Genomic DNA, 18,205 nt, shown 5'->3' on the forward strand with positions numbered 1-18,205 from the left:
AAATGACATTACTGCTGATTATGTTCCATGTTTCTGATCTGAATCCAACCCCCCCCCACCAAGAATATAAGTTCTAGGAAGGCAGGGATCTTCGCTCTGGTCATCACTGTGTGTGCAGGTGCTGAAGAAGTGCCTGGCTCATAGGAAGTCTTCATAAATACTTGGTGAATGAATAAATGAGTTCCTTTTCAGGAGCGAGGTGAATGTGTGCATGTGCGCACAGTGAGAAGGGAGCAGGGAGGGGCAGCTGCTGGTCAGGAAGACCAAGGCCCACGCTTGGGCCCCTTTACCTGAACTGTATCGTCTTACTTTTCTGTTACAAGCAGTCTTGAGAAAATGGTGAAAAGAAATATAAGTGACATCTGTGCTGCTCTAATTTTTACTATTTCAAGCAGATTAAAAATTTTTTTTTCAGAGCAAATTTTAAAAAGCAAAAAAGATGAAAAAAGAGCTTGGAAATTCTTCAAAACATAAAAATTCCTTAGCAATGACCAAGGACCTGCAGACCCATCCTCATGGAGGCTGAAATGGCTGGAACTTGACAGCCAGGGACATGGGAGATTCATTTTCAAACAGTCTTGTGGGCACCTGACTTTTGGTCACATTGCCTGCCCTCCTCCCGCACCCCCAGAGCCTGCTGTCCACCCGTCAGTCTGGTGGAGACCTTGCTGGGCAGGCTGAGACGGCCTCTGGGGTCAGGGTCCTTCCTCCACCCCAGCTGCGTGTATGTGGGAGAGTGGGGGGAGGGGAGAGCTACTCTCAGCACATCCCCCTGGTCTGAGAGGCCTGAAGCCAGGCCTGGGGTCTTGAAAGACTCCAGGCAGTCCTGCTACTGCTCTGACCTGCAGCAGTCTTTGGATGGAGGGAGTATGAGAAAAGACCCCCAGGGCCTGTTGGCAGGGTGGACCCTGCCCTTGATTACCTCCTACTCCCCGGGAGCCAAACGGCTCAGGCAGAGCTGTGGCCTCGTCTGGTGAGGAAGGAGCCAGAGACCCCCAAAGGGCAGCCCCTCATGCCAGGGGCACTCTGGGCTGCGGCCACCTCTAGGCCAGTGTCCAGCTCTTTTCTGGGGCCACGGGGCTCCTGTGTGAGTCCCCAGGCTGGAGTCAGGCGCCTGGGGCTGATGAGAACCAGACTCAGGAAGCCCCCCTCTGATCAGCTGGCACTCCCATGGGCCTCGCAGCCTCCAGTTTGAGGAGTTCTTTCTTCAGGGGTTTCTCAAGCTGGCAGCTGCCCTGCCAGTTCAAACTGGATTTTTCCTGCTGTCCTTTCCCTGGCGGCCTAGCCGGGTGCGGGGTCTCTCCTAACGAGGGTTTGATGCCAAGGCCTGGGCAGCTCTGTCCTGCTGGGTCCTGGCTGATTCAGGCTTGCCCTAGGCAGCAGGCAGCTTCCCAGTCCCACCCGGGCCAGGCACCTGGGGCTGCCCTGCGTCCTTGCAGCTCTTGCCCTGCATTGGACTCCCCGACTCAAAACTCAGGCCCCACATACAGGCACTCAGTAACCCACCTTTATTCGCAGCAGTTTTACTATTAATAACAAGTTAGCCTGGCAGGGCATAAGATCCCTGGACTTTTGTCCCCAGACTCGAAGCACTGACAGAGAGTTGACGTGGCAGCCAGGGAGGGCAGGGGGCCCTTCCACAGGGCTCAGCCGCCTCCTGCTCAGACCCTTCCTGAAGCTGCTGGGGATGCACCTCACGTTGCCTCCTTCCGGAGGCCTCTCTCTGTCCCATTTCCTGGGGCCTCATTAATTCCTCCCCACCTCACCCCGTGAGAAAGCAGGTCTGTGCTGAGCCTGGCCCGGGCCCAGAGCTGGGTCTGAGCACGCCCTGGTTGGTTTGGGAAGCAGGGGGCAGGGTGCAGCAGGGGACTCACCCTGTCCCCACCCTCAACCCAGGAAAAGAGGCAGGATGGCCTTCCATCCCCATCCACGTCCTGGCCCCCACCCCACTTCCCAGGAACCCAGGGACCATGGAGCTCAAGAATATAGAACACAGTTGGTCTCATGTATAATATTTATAAAAGGGGGCTGCCAGCATCTCCACTCCTGCCCTAGACTGGCACCTGGGGTCTTTAGCTCCGAGGGACAGAGACGCTCTGGGCCCCAGCCTCTTTTTTCTCCCAGCAGTGGAATGTGAGCTACGGCCCGGGCTTGGGGTAGGGGGAGTCCCAGCCTCCCCGGGACTGGTGAAGGTCCAGGGCAGGGGTCCCTTGGGGGCGCCCAAACCAGGTAAACCCTCAAAAGAACCTGCTGGCCCCAGGTCTAAGGTGATGAGGTCTGCTCCTGGTGGAGGAATGGGAGAAGGGGACTAGAGTATCCAAGGGCCTGAGCCCAAGTGCCTGAAAGAGGCCTCGGGGACAGAAGGAGGAAAGGCAAGCAGGCTCAGGGAGATGAGGCCCCAGCAGCAAAGGAGGGGGGTGACCGCAGACCTGGTTCAGCTCTATGTGCCCCTACAGGCGGTGTGACCTCAGTGTCTACACCTGTGCAAAGAGGCTAAGAGGCTTGGGTGGGATCTGAGGCATCGGGAAGGGAGCAGCAGTACAGCTCTGCCCTGCTCCCAGCTCAGGAAGCCCCTGTATCCCAGGAGCTCAGCAGGGCAGTGGCCCAAGGGCCTTGGTCCTGGCTTTAACAAAAACCTCGACAGAGAGGACGTGGGACAGGGCCAAATGCCATAGCATTCACCACATCTTTCTCCTCCACCTGACTGGCCACTGGATGGGAGCAGGCGCTGAAGAGTCTGAGCAAGGGGACTAGGGTGAGTAGACCGAATAGGATAGGGGGGTCATCCTAGTGGCTTCCTCCATGCTGGCTGGTCCCCGAGACCCAGTCAATAATGATGAAGCTCAAACTCATGGTCATCAGCAAGAGGCCAAGTGCAGCAAAACAAAGGGCCTGTGGGGTTGGAAGTAAGGGTCAGGCCTGAGGTCAGGGTAATCCCCTTAGCCCCACAACAGCCCACCAACCTCCAGGCCCCTCGCACCAAGATTTTGGGCGTAGACCTTGCAGGTTCCTTCTCAATGGGCATGATGCGAAAGTAGAAGATGGCAGGGAAGATGAAGATGAGGCATGGGGCAGATGTGGCACCTGTAAAGAAGAAGGAAAGGCCACTGCTGGCTCATATCCACCTATTGGCTAAGGTTCAGGGGTGGACCCTTCAAACATTCCTGGTTGAAGGAGGCTCATCTTGAGACTCCGCTTAAGAGCTCTGCCTGAGTCTGGAGAGCCCACCAGCCCCTCCCTTTGTTCTCTGTCTCCTAGGATGGAAGGCTAGTGCTGTTGATGTCAGAAGAATCTGCCAGTGAATGAAGCTAGCAAAGAAGAAAAGGCAGGCTGAGAGATAGAGATGAAGCCTTGAGAATACTGGGCTCCTAGATACAGCTATTCCTGAAGGCTTCTCCATTAATTGAGGCAATATATTCCTTTCTGCTTAACTCATTTTGAGTCGGCTTTCAGGTATAGATCCAAGGGTACTGTCTGTGATTTCCACGCTACTCAGCCTCCAGGTCTGTGTGTTGGTCCCTGCAGACTGTAGGTCCCTGTCCCTGTTGGGTTGTGGAGTCAGTCTCCTGACTTGGGTCACTGCCAGGTTGTCTCAGAATTGTCTGATCTTCCAGCTCAGAGGCCCAACTGAGATGGACAGTGGACAGAACCCCAAACCTATAGTCCCATGATCCTGGGGCTGAATCAAGGCTCACCACTTACCAGCTGTGTGGCTCTCCCTTAATCACTCTGAAGCTCCTCATATGTGAAATGGGGACAAGACCCAATGAGATCCTTAGTGGGCCCCTGACCCCTGGGCTCCACCCTGTCCCCCAGCAAAGATAACTGACTCAGTGCTTCTGAGCCTTCAAAATAGATTAGAATAGCCTTAAGGACAAAATGTCAGATTCAAGGCCAAGCTGTGCACATGGCCAGCAGCCATCACTTAAATGTTTGATACAGGCTCAGGAATCTGCCAGGGTTGACAGAAGGGAACTTTTCTGGGGCAATACCCTGCCTTCATACACAGCAGGGCCAGACTCTCACCAATGACCCCGAAGATGCCCAGGATGTTAGGGGCAAAGATGACCAGCAGGTTGATACACGTGAGCAGGCTAAGGGCAATGAGCACGTGCCGCAGCCAGCTGAATTCCTGGTCCTGAAACATCATCTGCTGGATGGCGCGGCGCACCTGCAGGAGGAAGGGTAGGTGAGGAGAGTCATCAGTCTGTCAGCCCCATCAGTCCCACCCCTCCCCTTTGGTCTGGCCACCTGGCCACCTGCCCATGGGCTCACCGGAAACAGAACGATTGGCACTGTGAGTGTGACCGCTGTCAGCACGGCCACGCGCACACACAGGATCAGCACATCAAAAGAGTCCACTTTGCTGTAGGTGTGCAGCAGCTCCGACTCCACCCCGTCTGTTGCAGGCAGGGAGGGTGGTCAGCAGGAAGCCCGGGGAGGGGGTTGGGCTCTGAGCCTGGGTTGACCCTGACACTGTGGGGAAGTGGCAAAAGACTCACCTCCACAGCTACAGGACACAGTTAGGCATCACACACCTAATGAACGCCTATAGTGTGCAGGGTGCCATGGCCACTGGCCAGTCCCTTGCCCCCCAGCCTGGCCTCTGCCTCTGCCCCCACGGTCCAGCCATACCGTAGAAGGTGAGGTAGCCGAAGAGGGCGGCCAGGAAGTACATGACATACATGACGGCGATGGACAGGTTGGAGATGTGCTGCATCTTCCTCTTGGAGGGGCTATGGGGCAGCAGGGGAGGGGATTGGTGCCAAGCTGGGCCAACTGGGAAACCCTCATGTGCCCCGGGGTCTCTCTCTGGCACCACACGCTCATCATCTGGCAGCTGAAGCACCTCCTTCTTGCCCCTAATCTCCCCTCATGGCAGCCATGGAGATCTCTGATGAAATAACTTGGCTCCTGTCACTCCTTCCCCCCTTTAGGATCACATCCATTCTCCCCAGACCAACTCAAGGTAGCCCTCACCCCCTCTCCCAGCCATAGATGCTTACTCCTTGAGCTCTGTGTAGATGGGCAGCACCTCAGGGTGGCAGACGAAGGCGAAGGCCATGATGGGGATGGTGTACGCTGTCTGGGGAAACATGGTTCTGTGTCAGGACAGCACCCTCTACGTGCTCATCAGGAACCCTGCCCCGACCCTAGCCTGTTGGAACCTGTGTGTTGAGCGTGAAGTAGCTCGGGATGCAGAAGGCTGTGGCATCCGTCTCCATCTGCAGCTGTCCCTCTTCCTTGATGACCTCCGAGAGGCTGAAGTTGCCTGTGATGTTGGCAAAATGGAGGGGCAGTGGGCAGGGCACGTGGAACTTTTTGTAGATGACCTAGGTGGGGGCAGGGAAGGATGAGGCTATCAGGGCCAGGCTAGGCTGCCTGGGAAGTCACTGAAGCCGCATCTAGATCAGGACTGGAGGAGGTGACTTCTGACCCATGCTTCCCCAAGAGACCTGCCCCCTCCCTCGACCAGCATGGAGGGCGACTCACTGCAATTAGGAAGAACACCATACAGCTGAGAGAGAAGCCGCTGGAATAACCTAGGTAGCCTGCAAAGTGGGGGAGGGGAGTTATGAGACTGAAGGTCCCTGCCCAGGCGTCCCTCTGAGGCCCTGGTCCCACCACACTCACCAAGCTGCCGCATCAGTGCCAGGGGCAGAATGACAATGACAGAGACCAGGATCACCAGGTAGTTCCCATTTGTGTACCAGCCCCTGCATGGATGAGAGTGGGGAGCCCAGATGAGAGCCCATTCAGCTGCAGATGGGGCTACCTGCCTGCACTCCCAGTCAGGGTCACCGGTGGTGCCACTGAGTGATGCCACTGAGTGGCCTCTGAAGAATCCTTGCCCACAGGTCCGAGTCTCCCTTTCCCCATCTGCAAAATGGGCATACTCTCAGCACTCTCCTGGGAGAGGTGAGGACTAGTGAGCTCAGCTCCTGCTTGGTAACCATCACAATCATAGTTGCTGTTGTTTTTCCCAGGACGCACAGGTCTGGGTCCAGCCTCCCCAGGGAGTGGCCCCAAGGGGCCCAGATTCGGAGTGGCATGGAAGAACCTGGCTCTGGGGGATGGGGCCTTTTTCAGGGGGTCTTAGGGACTTGCCAACCACCTGAGCTCTTTGTTGTCCCTCCTGGCATCTGTATCCGGCATCATCCTGCCCCACACCCCCAGTGGACAATGGATGCAGGGAACTAAACGGATGAGGAATGAGAGCCTCCTTCAAGGGCAAACTCAAAGGCCAACTTTTTGGGAAAGGCCCCCAAGGCCGGGGGGCCTACTCTCAGCTGCACAGCCCCTCTGCTTGTCTAGGCTGTGCTGCCAAGGGTGGGGCCTGGCTGTTGTCTCTGCTCCTACCCACAAAGCATGGTTGATGCCATCAGTGCTGGCTAAACTGATGATAGGCAACTGGGACACTGTGGGCTTAATTTCTTGGTTGGGGCGGGGGGGCTAACACCCAAGCCACGGTCAGGAATAGCAGGAGCTTAGAGCTAAGCCCAAGGCTCTCAGGTCCTCTGCGCTCATAGGCTGGGTCCAGGGTTAGGCGGGGTCCAGTTTCCTCAGCCTCATGCCTGGCCCCACATGGCCCTCCTGGAGGTTTCCCTAGGTGCCTCATAAAGGAGTGTGCACTGAATGTCAGCTCTGCTGGCAGCTCTCGCACCCCACCTCCAACCTTTCTTCTCTCTCCCACTAGCCCAGCCTGGGCTCTGCAAGTGGGGGGCATGGAGGGATAGATTAGGGCCTCCCACCCTCACCCAGCCCAACCCCACCCTGGGGCTCACGAGGTTTGCTCCTCCAGGTTCAGGAAGGTCTGTATGACAAGGGGCAGCTCGGACTTGATGATGTACAGGTAGCTGGACATGGCTGGGGGGAGAAGGGTGAGTCAGCCAAGCCAGCCAGCCTTTAGCCTGTCCACTGCCTACTGCCTGCCCGTCAGCCTCACCTCCAATGTTCTGCAGTGTGATGGCCAGGGCTGCCGCCAGCTTTCCCGGGGTCCCAAAGGCACGGTAGCCCAGCTGCTCATAGGCACGGATGCCTGTGGGGACAGAGAATCAGGACAGTCAGGAGTGCTATCCCCAGCCCACACCTCCCCTGCTACAGGCTGGGTTTGGGGCTCACCCACGATCCCTGAGGACTTGAGCAGCAGGTGGATGGAGTAGCTGGACAGTAGGGCAACAGCCGTCAATAGGAACCTGGGGAAGATGGACAAAAAGAGGCCACTGGGGCTCCGCTGGAAGCATGAGGTAGTGAGCTCTGGGAGGCCTGAGTGTGCGGGGCCTGTGTCCGAGGTGTCTGGACCCCCCATGTGTGTGGATGCTAGCTCAGCAGGCCCCAGGAGTGGCAAACACTACTCGGATTGACCCAGGGTGGTCATGACCCAGAAGGAGCCCTCTGAGCACCACCCCTTGAGTTCTTGAAACAAACATGTTTTCCATTTAGGCTGCAGGGCAGAGCTCCCAGGTAAGGACACGTGTCCCCACACAAGGCCTGGCCGTGGGGGTTCAGCCATCATGTGTGAGTGTGGTAGAAGGACAGACTCCGGCCTGTTAGGCTGGCCCCGTGTCGTCATCTCAGTGGGTTTACTGGGAAATGAGGTATATTTGTCTGGCCCTGGATGGTTTCTTCGGCCGTGGTTTGGGTTGAGTGCAAGTGCCCACCCAGTGCAGCCTGGGTCTTGGGACAGGAAACTGGCAGGTCCTGGGAGGTCAGGTTTAGGGCTCCCATCTTTAGCAGGTTTGCTGACGGCACTCACAGGAAAAGGATGATGCCCGTGTTGGCCATGGCGTAGGCGAGCCCCAGGATGCCGCTGCCCATGATGGCGTTGCTGAGGTTGAACACTGACATCCCAAATGAAGTCTTCCCCTCAAACTGCAGGCACCAGAGTGAGATAGGAGAGGGGAGGCAGGTCAGCAAATCAGATGGAGGGCAAATCAGCTTTCCCCCTCACTGTCCTTGGCCCCCCACTGCTCCCAGATGTGCCCCTGAGCCCCCCACTGCTGCCCCCGCTCACGTCGGTGAAGTGTGGCTCCTTGCTGGGGCTTTTCTGTAGGAAGCCCTCGCCCTCAACACAGCTCCGTCCGGGGCCCTCGACCCTGTAGGCACAGGCCAGGGCAGGCAGCTCAGCTCTGGCCCCCGGTCCTGCACTCTGCCCTGCCCTGCCCTAAGCCATTACTGCGTCCCTTGCTCACCTCTGGTTGCTGGCCGTTGGGGTGGCAACTGGGAGTAGCCCCTCCAAGTGTTTGCCGTTGGGCACCAGCTCCACCATCTCCATCTGCAGAGGTGCCTCCATTGCTCGGGGACCACCACCAGGAACACTAGTTCTTACACTGACACAGTCAGAAGTCACAGAGCAGACAGTCCCTCTGGTTACCCTCATGCCTTGGGCCCATGGCCCAGACTCCCACAGGAAGTGTGCAGCTGTAACACACCTCCCAGAAGTCCACTCGGGACATACATGCACATGCACCTCTGCCTGCTGCCCCCTGGAACCTGCCACTGGCGGATAGAGCTTGAATACATGAGTTCTCCAGGACATCCTGAGGGGACACCTCAGCCAGTACCTTGTGCTGCCCCCACCACACTCACATACCAGCCCAGGCGAGGGACTTCAGTTTACCCATCTGTGAAGTGAGGGTCAGTTGGATGATCTGAGTTCAGAGCCCAGTGACACCAGGATCCCAGGATGCTGAGTGTCAGGCCTCCAGACCCCACTCTGGGGATGGGCCCGGGACTGACTCCCTCTCTCTGACATGAGTGCTGGGAGACAGTTTCCTGTGCCGGCCCCGTGTGCCAGGGGCCTCTGAGCCAACCTAGAATGGCACTGCCCGACGGCTGGAGGCCTCGGGAGAGGGTGAGGGCTGTGGGCCCTGTTCCCAGCCGCCCGGCGGGCTTTGCTGGCAGCCAGAACAAAGGGCCCTCTGTGGGCTGAGAGCTGGCGCTGGGAACGGCAGGCGCAGAGGCCACCCCCCCCCCCCCCCGGAGCCAGGAGGCCTGAGGCGGTGCTGGGTGGCTGGACACCTGGGCCCTGCCCGCCTGGCTGTGAAGGGCCCTCAGGGGGCCTTCCAGGAAATGGGTGTCCTGAGGCCCGTTCCCTGGGCCACATAGGCCTCACCCTCCACACAGCTCTGGCCTCGGGGCCATGTTCTCTTTCAACCTCTCCTCCCCTGCTGAGGAACCTCCACCCTTAGATGCCCACCCTTTGAGTAGATTCCCCACTTCCAGGGGCCCCAGGTCAGGAACTCAGGGCCTTCCTTGGTCAGATTTAGCCCTCCAGTCCTGTCCACTCAGGACCATAACAATTTGAGCATCTCTTCTCATGCCCTCTTTTCCTTGACCAGAGTCCCTAAGGTCAGCCTGTTTTCTTCATGTCCCTGCCCTGAGCCTCACCTACAGTATCTCTCCAAGGATACCAGACCTAGTCTCCAGAGTCACTCCAGACTGCCCCCTGGCTCTCAGCTGGGGTTGCCCTTGCCGGGCCTCCTGCCCTGGGCAGGCTGGGACAGGCCCTGAGAGTGTGCTGAGTTGGCAGCCTGGACAAAGCACTTTTCTCTCCCTTAATATTCTTCCCTAGCAGCCAAGCACTGTCTCCAGGGAGACCACAGCCCATGGCATGGTCATGGCCAAGGTACCTGAGGTCCTCGCTCCAGGTTCCCCATCCCCCCAGAGGGACCTGGGCCTAGACCTTCAGATCCTGTCTATAACTCATGACCAGTCACGGCTAGGCTTCAGGCTGGCCTGAGATCCCAGAGAGGACATGGAATATTCTTCCTCAAGTGGCTTCCAGTCTGAAAGGGACAAAACCCCAACACGCAACTCCCATCGTATGGCTCCTGTTGTAACTGTGTGTGAGCCACATAGTGCTGGGACTCAAAAAAAAAAAAAAAAAAATAGAGAGTGAGAGAAGCAACAAGGAAGGTTTCCTGGAGGAGAAGGTGATGGAGCCAGTAATGAAATTCCAGTAGAAGCCCCCAAGGTATGGAAAAGGAAAGAGTACCTGAGGGCACAACATGGGCAAAGGCCCTGAGATGCGGTATGAGGCAGGCTGTGAGGAGAAAATGAAGATTCCATGGCCATAGATAAGCCTGATAGGGCCTTGAAGGCCAGGTCAAGGAGTCTGTACTTCAGTCTAAGGCAGGGCTAAGGACCAGGGGGCCAGGATAGAGATTGGTGTTGGCCTGGCATGCAGACCCTCAGCCATTCCCCGAGGCTTGCAGCCCATTTTTGACAGTTCTCATCTCAGATTTGCCACTTCCCAGGCTCCTTTGCACCAGATATCAGGGCAGACTCAGGGGATAGTCCCTGTCTGAGGAAACTCACCAGCAGATCCTGACCCACTATGGGGAAAGCCCAGAGTCACCACTCTGGGTCTGAGGCCTGGCCTGGCTCTGCATCCCCACGTGACTATGGGCAAAGTATTCCCCACTCAGGACCTCAGTGTCCTCCTGTCCTCTAGGAATTCTGTGAAGTTTGGCCAAAGGAGGGAACAGAGTAAGGAGCCTCCCTGAAGCCTTCGCCCCCAGAGAGGAGCCAGGCTCTGGAGTGGGGAGATCACTGCGACCTTGGGCAGGTCATCAGAATAGCACCTATCCTGAGTGTAGCATGCGTTTGGACAGTAAATCGATGGCCCAGGCCACTGCCCTGGGGCCTGTTTGCTCTGCTGCGAGATAAAGGCCAGGAGGGGCCAGGCGCCACAGGGATCGCGCAACAGGTAACGTCCACCCACGCAGACATCACAGGGTGAGAACTCGTCAGGCACACCTCCTCGGCAGGCATTGAGTTTGGCTAATTAAAGATTTTGAGGCCCAGGAATCCAGGCCACAATGGGGCCACTGCTTGCATCAGCTGCTATGGGAAGCACACCTCTCTGTCTCTGCATCAAGGTCCTTGGAGCCACCAGGGCTCTGAGCCCAGCTTTCCTCCCCAGTGCTGAGGGACGGAAGTGGGTCTGCAGCAGCATGCTGGCTACAGGAAGCCATCCACACTGTCCTTCCCTCCATCCTGTGGCCACATGGGCTGGTGGAGGCACAGACCCCACAGAGCTTGCTGCTATGGCCCCTGGCTTCCTGTGCCTGGGTAGCCCTTACCTCAGCCCAGATCTCAGGGGAGAGGCAGCTGGCCTGGTTTAAGGGTTCTTTGTGGTTATCCCTGGGGCTGGCCCCAGGTCTAGCTCACCCATCTTTACCAGTCCCCTTGTTGGCTAAGAGAAGATGCCCTCCCCAGACCAGCACCCCTTTGCCCACCTGCTTCTCCAGGCTTCAGAAGGAAAACACCCCCCTCGGAGAAGCTATCAGTCAACAGGGGAACCGGATTCAATGGACATGGCTGGACTGTATGTTCTCAAGGCACAGCCACAGGGATTGGTGCAGAGCTGATTGCTGAGGTCAGGCATCTAGGGATAGGGTGTGTGGGAGGGTATGCAGAACAGGGGAGAGAACTAAAGCAAACTCCTTGCCCCTTCCCCTGAACCACAACTCCAGATCCAACCTCAGCAGATCCAGTCTTCCATCCACCATTCCCCCACTGTCAACAACACTGAGTAAGTGGCTAGTGTGTGGCCGACACCTGGCTAGTACTGAGGGGGTGCATGCAGGACGGGGCACGTCCAGGGAAAGGAAAATGGTGCAGAACGCTGATGTGTTGGCCACAACAATCCTCATCCCCTAGCTCGCTGGCCACGTGCTTTTGTGTTCTGGGCATCCGGAAGTGTCTAGGAGGATCTGAGGACCCCAGCTGGGACCGGAAGATGGACTTTCCTGTGACAGGGTACATTTTCTAAACACCTAACAGATGTGTAGCATTGGGCCTATCCCCAGACACCTAGGCCTTCCCTCCTGCCCAACTCTGGACCCTCCTTGCTCAGATCGCCCCCAGTGGAAGCAGCAGTCAGAACCTCTTGGCTCAAGACCTGGCCAGAGCCTGCAGCAGCCCTCTCCTTCCACTGCCAGCCTGCTGAGAAGGACGTGCAGCCCGAGGCCCAGCTGAGGCAAAGGACAGGACATCACGTGGCTGTGGCCCCCCAGGGGCAGGGGAGACCCCAAGCCAGCCAGCCAATCCTCCTTCCTACTGACCCGGAATCCCCTGGAGGCGGCCAAATATTTGGACAGCCGGACTTCTGGCCCCAAAGAAAGCTGGAGCAGGGGCCCAGGGCAGCTCAGGACTCATTGGAGACCCTGATGGGGATGCTAAAGGCAAGGTCAGCCTGGGGAGAGGCGCCATCCAATGTCAGGAAGAAGCAGAGTGAGGCAGAGGGAGGGAAGAGAGAGACAGGGAGAGAAAACATACACACATGTGTCCATGCATATTGATGCAGACCAAGAGACAGACAGAGGCACGGGGAGAGAAAGAAATGCAGATGGATACAGAGGGACGCAAACAGAGAAAAATACTGGTGGGTAGACATTCAGACAAGGAGACAGAAAGAGACAATCAGATCGGTGAGAGACAGAGACAGAGATGGCCAACCAGTTAGAGATAGCCAGATGGAGAAAGAGACAATGAGACAGCAAGAGACGGCAAGAGACAGCCAGTGAAAGACAGTGTCCCAGAGGGAACAAGAAGCGGAGAGGGAGCCAGAGGTTCAGTTGAGGGGGGTGGCAGGCCCAGTGGGCACTGCAGGGTTGCCACAGCATTTCCATGTTCCTACAAGGGCAGGTTATGCCCCCATTAGCCAGACGCAAGACATCTAGAGGGTAGAACTGAGCCCACTAGGGCCACAAAGCCAGGCGCAGCTGGAAAGCCCAGAGCCCCAGAGTTCAGCACCCATCATTTATCTACCTGCACAATGGGAAACATACACTGAGATGACAGTCAGTCGAAGTGACCCTGTCCTCAGCGGCCACGCACGTGTGCAGACGTGCCGGCTGAGAGGCTGTGTACAGGACGTGGCCCGCAGAGCGGAAATTCAAAACCAAGCCACCCCAGGTCGCTGGCCGGAAAGCCCCTCCTGCCCCAGCAGCTGGTCCTTCCCTTTGGCCCCCAGAAGCCCCGCCTGGTCCTCTAAAGCGCCCCCATCCTGCATCTGTCTTCTTATCCAAAGTCCAGCCCTCCACCCACCAGACTGAGTATGCACAGGGCACATAGTAGATACTCAGTAAAAATTAAGTGAATGGAATGAGTTCTAAGTTTTTGGCAAGCCACCAGCCCATTTCATCTACTCCAAGTGGCGCCTGGCTCCCTGGACATTTCTGCACTAGAACATCTTCCAGCAGCGCCCCTATCCTGCTACGGTATAGGCTGCACATCCACCCCAGGTTGCTGTGCACACAGATGCCAACACTGTACCTCTCTTGCAGCCAGCCACTCCCCCAAAATATTTTTCCCCTCACACTGAGTCCCTGCAACCTACTCAGCCCAGACTTTCCGGGTGCACTCAGTTCAGCTCAAAAACCTTCCCCACCCCTACACAGAGACCATGAACCACCCAGCCTGTCCTGTTGTGTTTCAGTTTTTCCATTTGTCTGGGGATCCAAGCCTACTTGTTAGAGCAGCAGGCACCAGGACAAGAGCAAACAACTCTCATGGTCTGGCCACCTGGAGTCCTGGACTGTGAGTGTTTGTGACATGAGCCCAAAGAACTAGTACTGAACAAAGGGTGGCTTGAGAAGCCGGTGAGGACAGGGGTTCTATGGGCCCAGGCAGAACAAAGTTCTGAGACATACACCCCTACTCTCCCCAGAAACAGTCCCTTGCCCCCAACTCCAGACCTCTTGGCGATGTGCCAGGCCTGGCCTCATCCAATCAGATTCCTCCCACCTTTGGTGCTTCCTGCAGGAAGCCTTCCATGGTTGTGCAGAACCTTCCCGTCTCGAAATGGTATTGTCCCCGGATTTCTCCAGCTTTCTATGCTCCACAGTGAGAATCTCAGAGGGATTTGCTTCCTTTCCAGAAGGAAGTGAGCCCCCATGCCAGACTGTACTGAAGAGGAAGGGCCTTTTCAGGGACAGCACAGGGGTCCAAGGCAGTCATGTAAGGAAGGACAGGACTGGCAGGCTCAGGGAAGGATGGGCCTGGGTCACGGTGTCCCCCCACGGTGCAAGGACCTTTGACTTACATCCTCTCAGACCTGTCCTAGAGCCTATACCTTCGCTCAGGGCTCAGGTCACTGTGGGGGAGAGGGTGGATTCCCACAGGCCCCGCCCCTGGCCTCCCCCTCCCCTGGTGTAAACAAACGCACGCACTGGCTGTGGCCAATGGAAGGGGCCAATCGGGCGGGGGCGGGCTCCCGCAAACCAAGGCAGGGTCTTTTCCCTCTGCCCCTGCGCGCATTGCCAGCTCTCACACCCGGTCCCAGAGCTCCGCCGAGAGGAGTGCAGACCGAGCCCCGCCCTCAGGCCAGGGAGCCACACACACCCTGCGCTGGCCGTGCCCGCTGGCCCGGCTGCAAATGGCACGGGCTCTGGGACCAACATGTGGCCTGCGGCCCCTCAGGCAGCCTGGCCGTCTGTCTCTGCCCTCAAGCCCCTGCCTAACGCAGCGGGATAAATATACCCGGACTCCCGGCGTGCCAGCCGGGCCGATATGCTTGTCAGGCGCCCGTCGGGGCAGCGCTCCAGGGTCTGCTCCCGGGCCCTCTTAGGCCCCCGTCCGGGACCCTATCGAGCCCGTCCAAGTGGGCCCTGCCTCGGGAAGTCCATGTCGTGCCACCAAAGCCCCCAACAAGGCGTCCTGCCGCCTCGGCCCCGGTTGCCGCCGACCTCCTGCTGTCCTGCCCGGCACTGTGAGGGGCCCCGAAACGACGAGGTGCCCCGCCCGAGACACCAACTCAAGCTCGGAGCTGAGTCTCGACTGGCGAGTCCTCAGACCTGCCCCTAGAGCGCAAGGGGCCGTGACTCCCCGGAGGCCAGGGAAGCTGCCCAGAGCCCGGCTCCGGACGCGAGAGTGGACAGTAGGGCTCCGCCCCCCTGGTGCCCCTGGGCGGGGGGTCGGCGCCCCAGCGGTACCTGGCCTCACAGTTGGGGACGCGCGGTGCTCCGCTCCGGCGGGTGCTATCCGCTCTGCTCCCGGCTGAGCGCAGCGGCGGGGGATGAAGGGCGCCCGGCCCCGCCCCCGACCCGCCCCCGGCCCGCCAATCCCCGGCGGCCCGCGGGAGGAGGGGCTGGTCGGGGAGAGGCGGGGGGCCCCCGCAGGCCTGGAGCAAAGGGGCAGCTTGTGCGCTAAGGAGCCCCTAGGTAGGAGAGCAGCTGATTCGGGAGGGGCTCAGTTGAGTCTTGTAGGGGGAATGCTTCAGTCCAAAGCAGATTCTCTCTGAGTCTCTGAGTGCCCCTTAACCCTTGAAATGCTCTGCCCTCACCTCCCTGAAGCCAGAAGAGGCTCTTCAACCAAGAGGAGTGGGAAGAGGGCCACGTTTAACCTCAGTGACGGGTGCTCTGAATGGGGGAGTTTCACATATCACTCAGGCACAAAATGTCTTTCTGCCTGCCTCACCCTTCCCAAGCAGAAATGGGATAGGGTGAGGACAGGGCCTCCCTCATCAATTCTTCTGTCTTCACCCCAGATATTCAGAAGAGATTGAGGGTAGACAAGGGTAGGGGCAGTGAGGACAGGAGTAGAGTAAGGCCTGGCTCATGCTGAGCCCTGCCTGGAATCTCCCTGGCCATGCCCCCACCCCCCCATTTTCTTATGTCTAAGGAGTAGGAGGCAGCTGTGTCTGCCCATGGGAAGTGGGGCCTGGGACTTGGTGCCTTGGGGAAAGGGGTTGTAGGGTGGCCCTGTTCTTGGCTGGGGGCTCCTATCCCACCCCTGCCTCCTTCCCACCCAGGGCCTTGGTGCTCAGAGGTGGAAGTGGGTGTTAAGCCCTGCCACCCCAGGCACAGCCAGCAGGGAGCTGGGGGAGGTCTTGACCTTGGGGGTGAGCTGGTGGGGGGGATTCCCAGAACAGCTGTGTCCCTTGCTTCTCAGCCACTGGCTCTGATCCGATTAATCCCATGGCCTCTGCTGTTCCCAGCCACTGGATGTCTCTGTGTCATGTCTGCCCCCCTCCCTGGTGCTGGGGAGAATACCCTGGGAGGACTGTCCTCGCCCCTCCCCTGCCCTGGGCTGGGAGTCAGGACTCCAGAGTTCTCTTCCTACTGACTCACAGCACCACCACAGTCAAACCCTAGCTTACCTCAGTTTCCCTCTGTGTCACAAGGAAATGTTTCTGTCTTTTCCTCTGGCCTGAGGGAGTGGGGGTAGGGGGAAGGTCTGAGTGCCAAGCCGGCAGGGGACTCAGCTTCAGCTAGGAGTGCAGAGGAGGGGCTGGGAGGGCTAAAGAGAAAGGCATTAGGATGGTGCCGATCCTTGAAAATCTCAAACCATCCAAGCTCCTGCCCTGCTGATGGCCAAAAAACAGGAAGGGACGGGCTCTCCCTCTCAGTTTGGAGCTGGTGTAATCCCCAGATCACAGCTTACCTTGGCCATGAGAGACTCCAAAGGGGCTTGAGGACTGCCTATGGGACAGAGACAATAGGAGAGGTGCTGACCAGGTCTGACTCAGGTCTGCCCCCCACCTCCCACCTCCAGACATCCTGGATGCTCACAGAAGCCATTTGCAAAGGGCTAGGAGCTCCTACTGGTAATTCCTGAGGAGTCAGGCATGGCTTCAAGTTCACCTAGCATGTGGGTGTTGGGGTCCTCAATCCAGACTGGAGGGATCAGGGGCCAGCTGGGCTGGGCTGCTGTGGGAGGCCCAGAGGCAGTATGATGTGGGGTCCTGGGCCAGGCCAGTTGTGGCCAGGCTGAGAAGAGGAGCTGCCTGTTTGTTGATGCTAGGGCCTGGGCCCCAGCCAGGGCAAACACAGCTTGGAGGCCTTTTCCGCCACCTGCTGAGTCTCCCAGCCCGGCCTGAGGTGGCTGGATGGCTGGCATCCGTTATGGGGCTATGAGAGGTACCGAGCACCTTCTTCCAGGGGCCAGAGGGAATGTCCACCCCCGCAGCTGCCGTGTTGGGGTCAGCCACCTGCGTCAGCCTTCAGCCCAGCCCCCTACCTCCACTCCCCCATCTCCAGAAATGGAGACACTGGCCCAAGATGCTATCAGACATGTGAAGCAGAACTTAAGGTCCCAGGATCACTCGGACCCTCCTTCCAGGATCCTGGCAGCCCTTTGCTTTGCTTCTCTCTCTTTAGTCACATCTTCTCAGCTTCCAGCTAGGCAGTCTCCTCTCACCATGCCAGCCCCTCCCCTGGCACATCACCTACACAGTGCCCCAAGACCCTCTCTGACAGTGAGGCCCCATCTTCACCTCCAACCCAGATCCTAGCATCTGTATCCACTGACTCCTCAGACCCCCTGCAGGCACCTGCCTCTCACCCAGCTGGCCTCCCTGACATCCTCCCAACCTGCTCCTCATCCCAGTTGGCATCTTCACCTCCTCTGCTGCCTGGCTGGCCACATACATTCCTGCTGTTTGAAGAATGTGCCAGCCTTCAGCTCCCTGTGCTTCTGCCCTCCTGGTTCCCCATCGTGTCCCACCTCCTTGGCGAATTCTCACTTGTCCCTCAACACCCAAATAGAAGATCAGCTCTGAGAACCCAGCCTGATTCCCAGGAAAAGCTGGCTCTTCTTACATGTACTGCGACTGCTTTGGCCCTCCCACCACTCAGCCTCAGTGTCTCAGAGAGCTCTGTGTGGGACCTCTAGACAGGAAAGCTCCTGCCAGCTTAGAGCATGTGGATCAGGAAAAGCCTGATGGAGGAGCAGTCTGTGGGCTTGACTCTGCCAAGGCAAAGAAAGGCCCCTGCCAGCGTGGGGAAGAGAGGGCACTGTGGATGGAAGAAATGGCTTTGCCACAGGGAAACTTGAGTGTGAGTGTGGGATTAGCACCAATAGGTGGAGGGCTGTGTGCAGAGGCAGGACCCTTGGACTGGAGTCATGTGGAGGGCTTTCAAGGCCTCACAGGGGAGGGTGGTTCTCACCTCCACACCCACAGCTTCTGACTACACTCTGCCCAGTTTGGTGTCTGGGAGGCTCCTCTCCACATGAGCAGAGGTTTAGGGGTATGGAAGTAGAAAGGGGACCCACAGGCAAGCCCTCTTGTCTAGTTCTCCCCTGGCCTGGGTCCCCAGAACTGCTGGTGACCTCTTGGCTGAAGCCTGGCCCCCAGTCCCAGAGGGCCCTCCCTTTCTCCCCTGAGAGCTAGCCCCCAGCTTCTGTGGCCACTGAAGCAGCTTAATGAGCCCAGGGCACGTGGGCCATGCCACTGCCTATGGGGAGGGCTCAAGCC

General features: G+C 58.1%; 1 protein-coding gene across 6 annotated transcripts; it reads right to left on the reverse strand.

Moving 5' to 3' along the window:
- Nucleotides 1–1,493: 1,493 nt before the first annotated feature.
- SLC38A3 (solute carrier family 38 member 3) lies at nt 1,494–15,070 on the reverse strand. 6 transcript variants are annotated; one of them, XM_010969150.3, is made up of 16 exons: nt 14,943–15,070; nt 8,193–8,330; nt 8,015–8,096; nt 7,757–7,872; nt 7,123–7,196; nt 6,947–7,039; nt 6,786–6,867; nt 5,635–5,717; nt 5,494–5,552; nt 5,169–5,333; nt 5,007–5,086; nt 4,636–4,736; nt 4,276–4,400; nt 4,027–4,171; nt 2,981–3,084; nt 1,494–2,892 (listed from the first exon to the last, which is right to left on the reverse strand). In XM_010969150.3, exons 2-16 carry the CDS (start codon nt 8,291–8,293, stop codon nt 2,788–2,790), a joined length of 1,515 nt encoding a protein of 504 aa, XP_010967452.1. In that variant the 5' UTR covers nt 8,294–8,330; nt 14,943–15,070; the 3' UTR covers nt 1,494–2,787. The 6 variants fall into 6 exon arrangements, 3 of the variants coding, with proteins under 3 accessions (XP_010967452.1, XP_045362027.1, XP_074200961.1); XM_045506071.2 differs by lacking the exon at nt 4,636–4,736 and having other exon boundaries at nt 5,169–5,272; nt 8,193–15,013; XR_006719857.2 differs by lacking the exons at nt 1,494–2,892; nt 2,981–3,084 and having other exon boundaries at nt 4,053–4,171; nt 5,169–5,272; nt 8,193–15,014.
- Nucleotides 15,071–18,205: the final 3,135 nt, after the last annotated feature.

The sequence above is a fragment of the Camelus bactrianus genome, chromosome 17 (genome assembly GCF_048773025.1).
Source record: "Camelus bactrianus isolate YW-2024 breed Bactrian camel chromosome 17, ASM4877302v1, whole genome shotgun sequence".
Taxonomy (NCBI): domain Eukaryota; kingdom Metazoa; phylum Chordata; class Mammalia; order Artiodactyla; family Camelidae; genus Camelus; species Camelus bactrianus.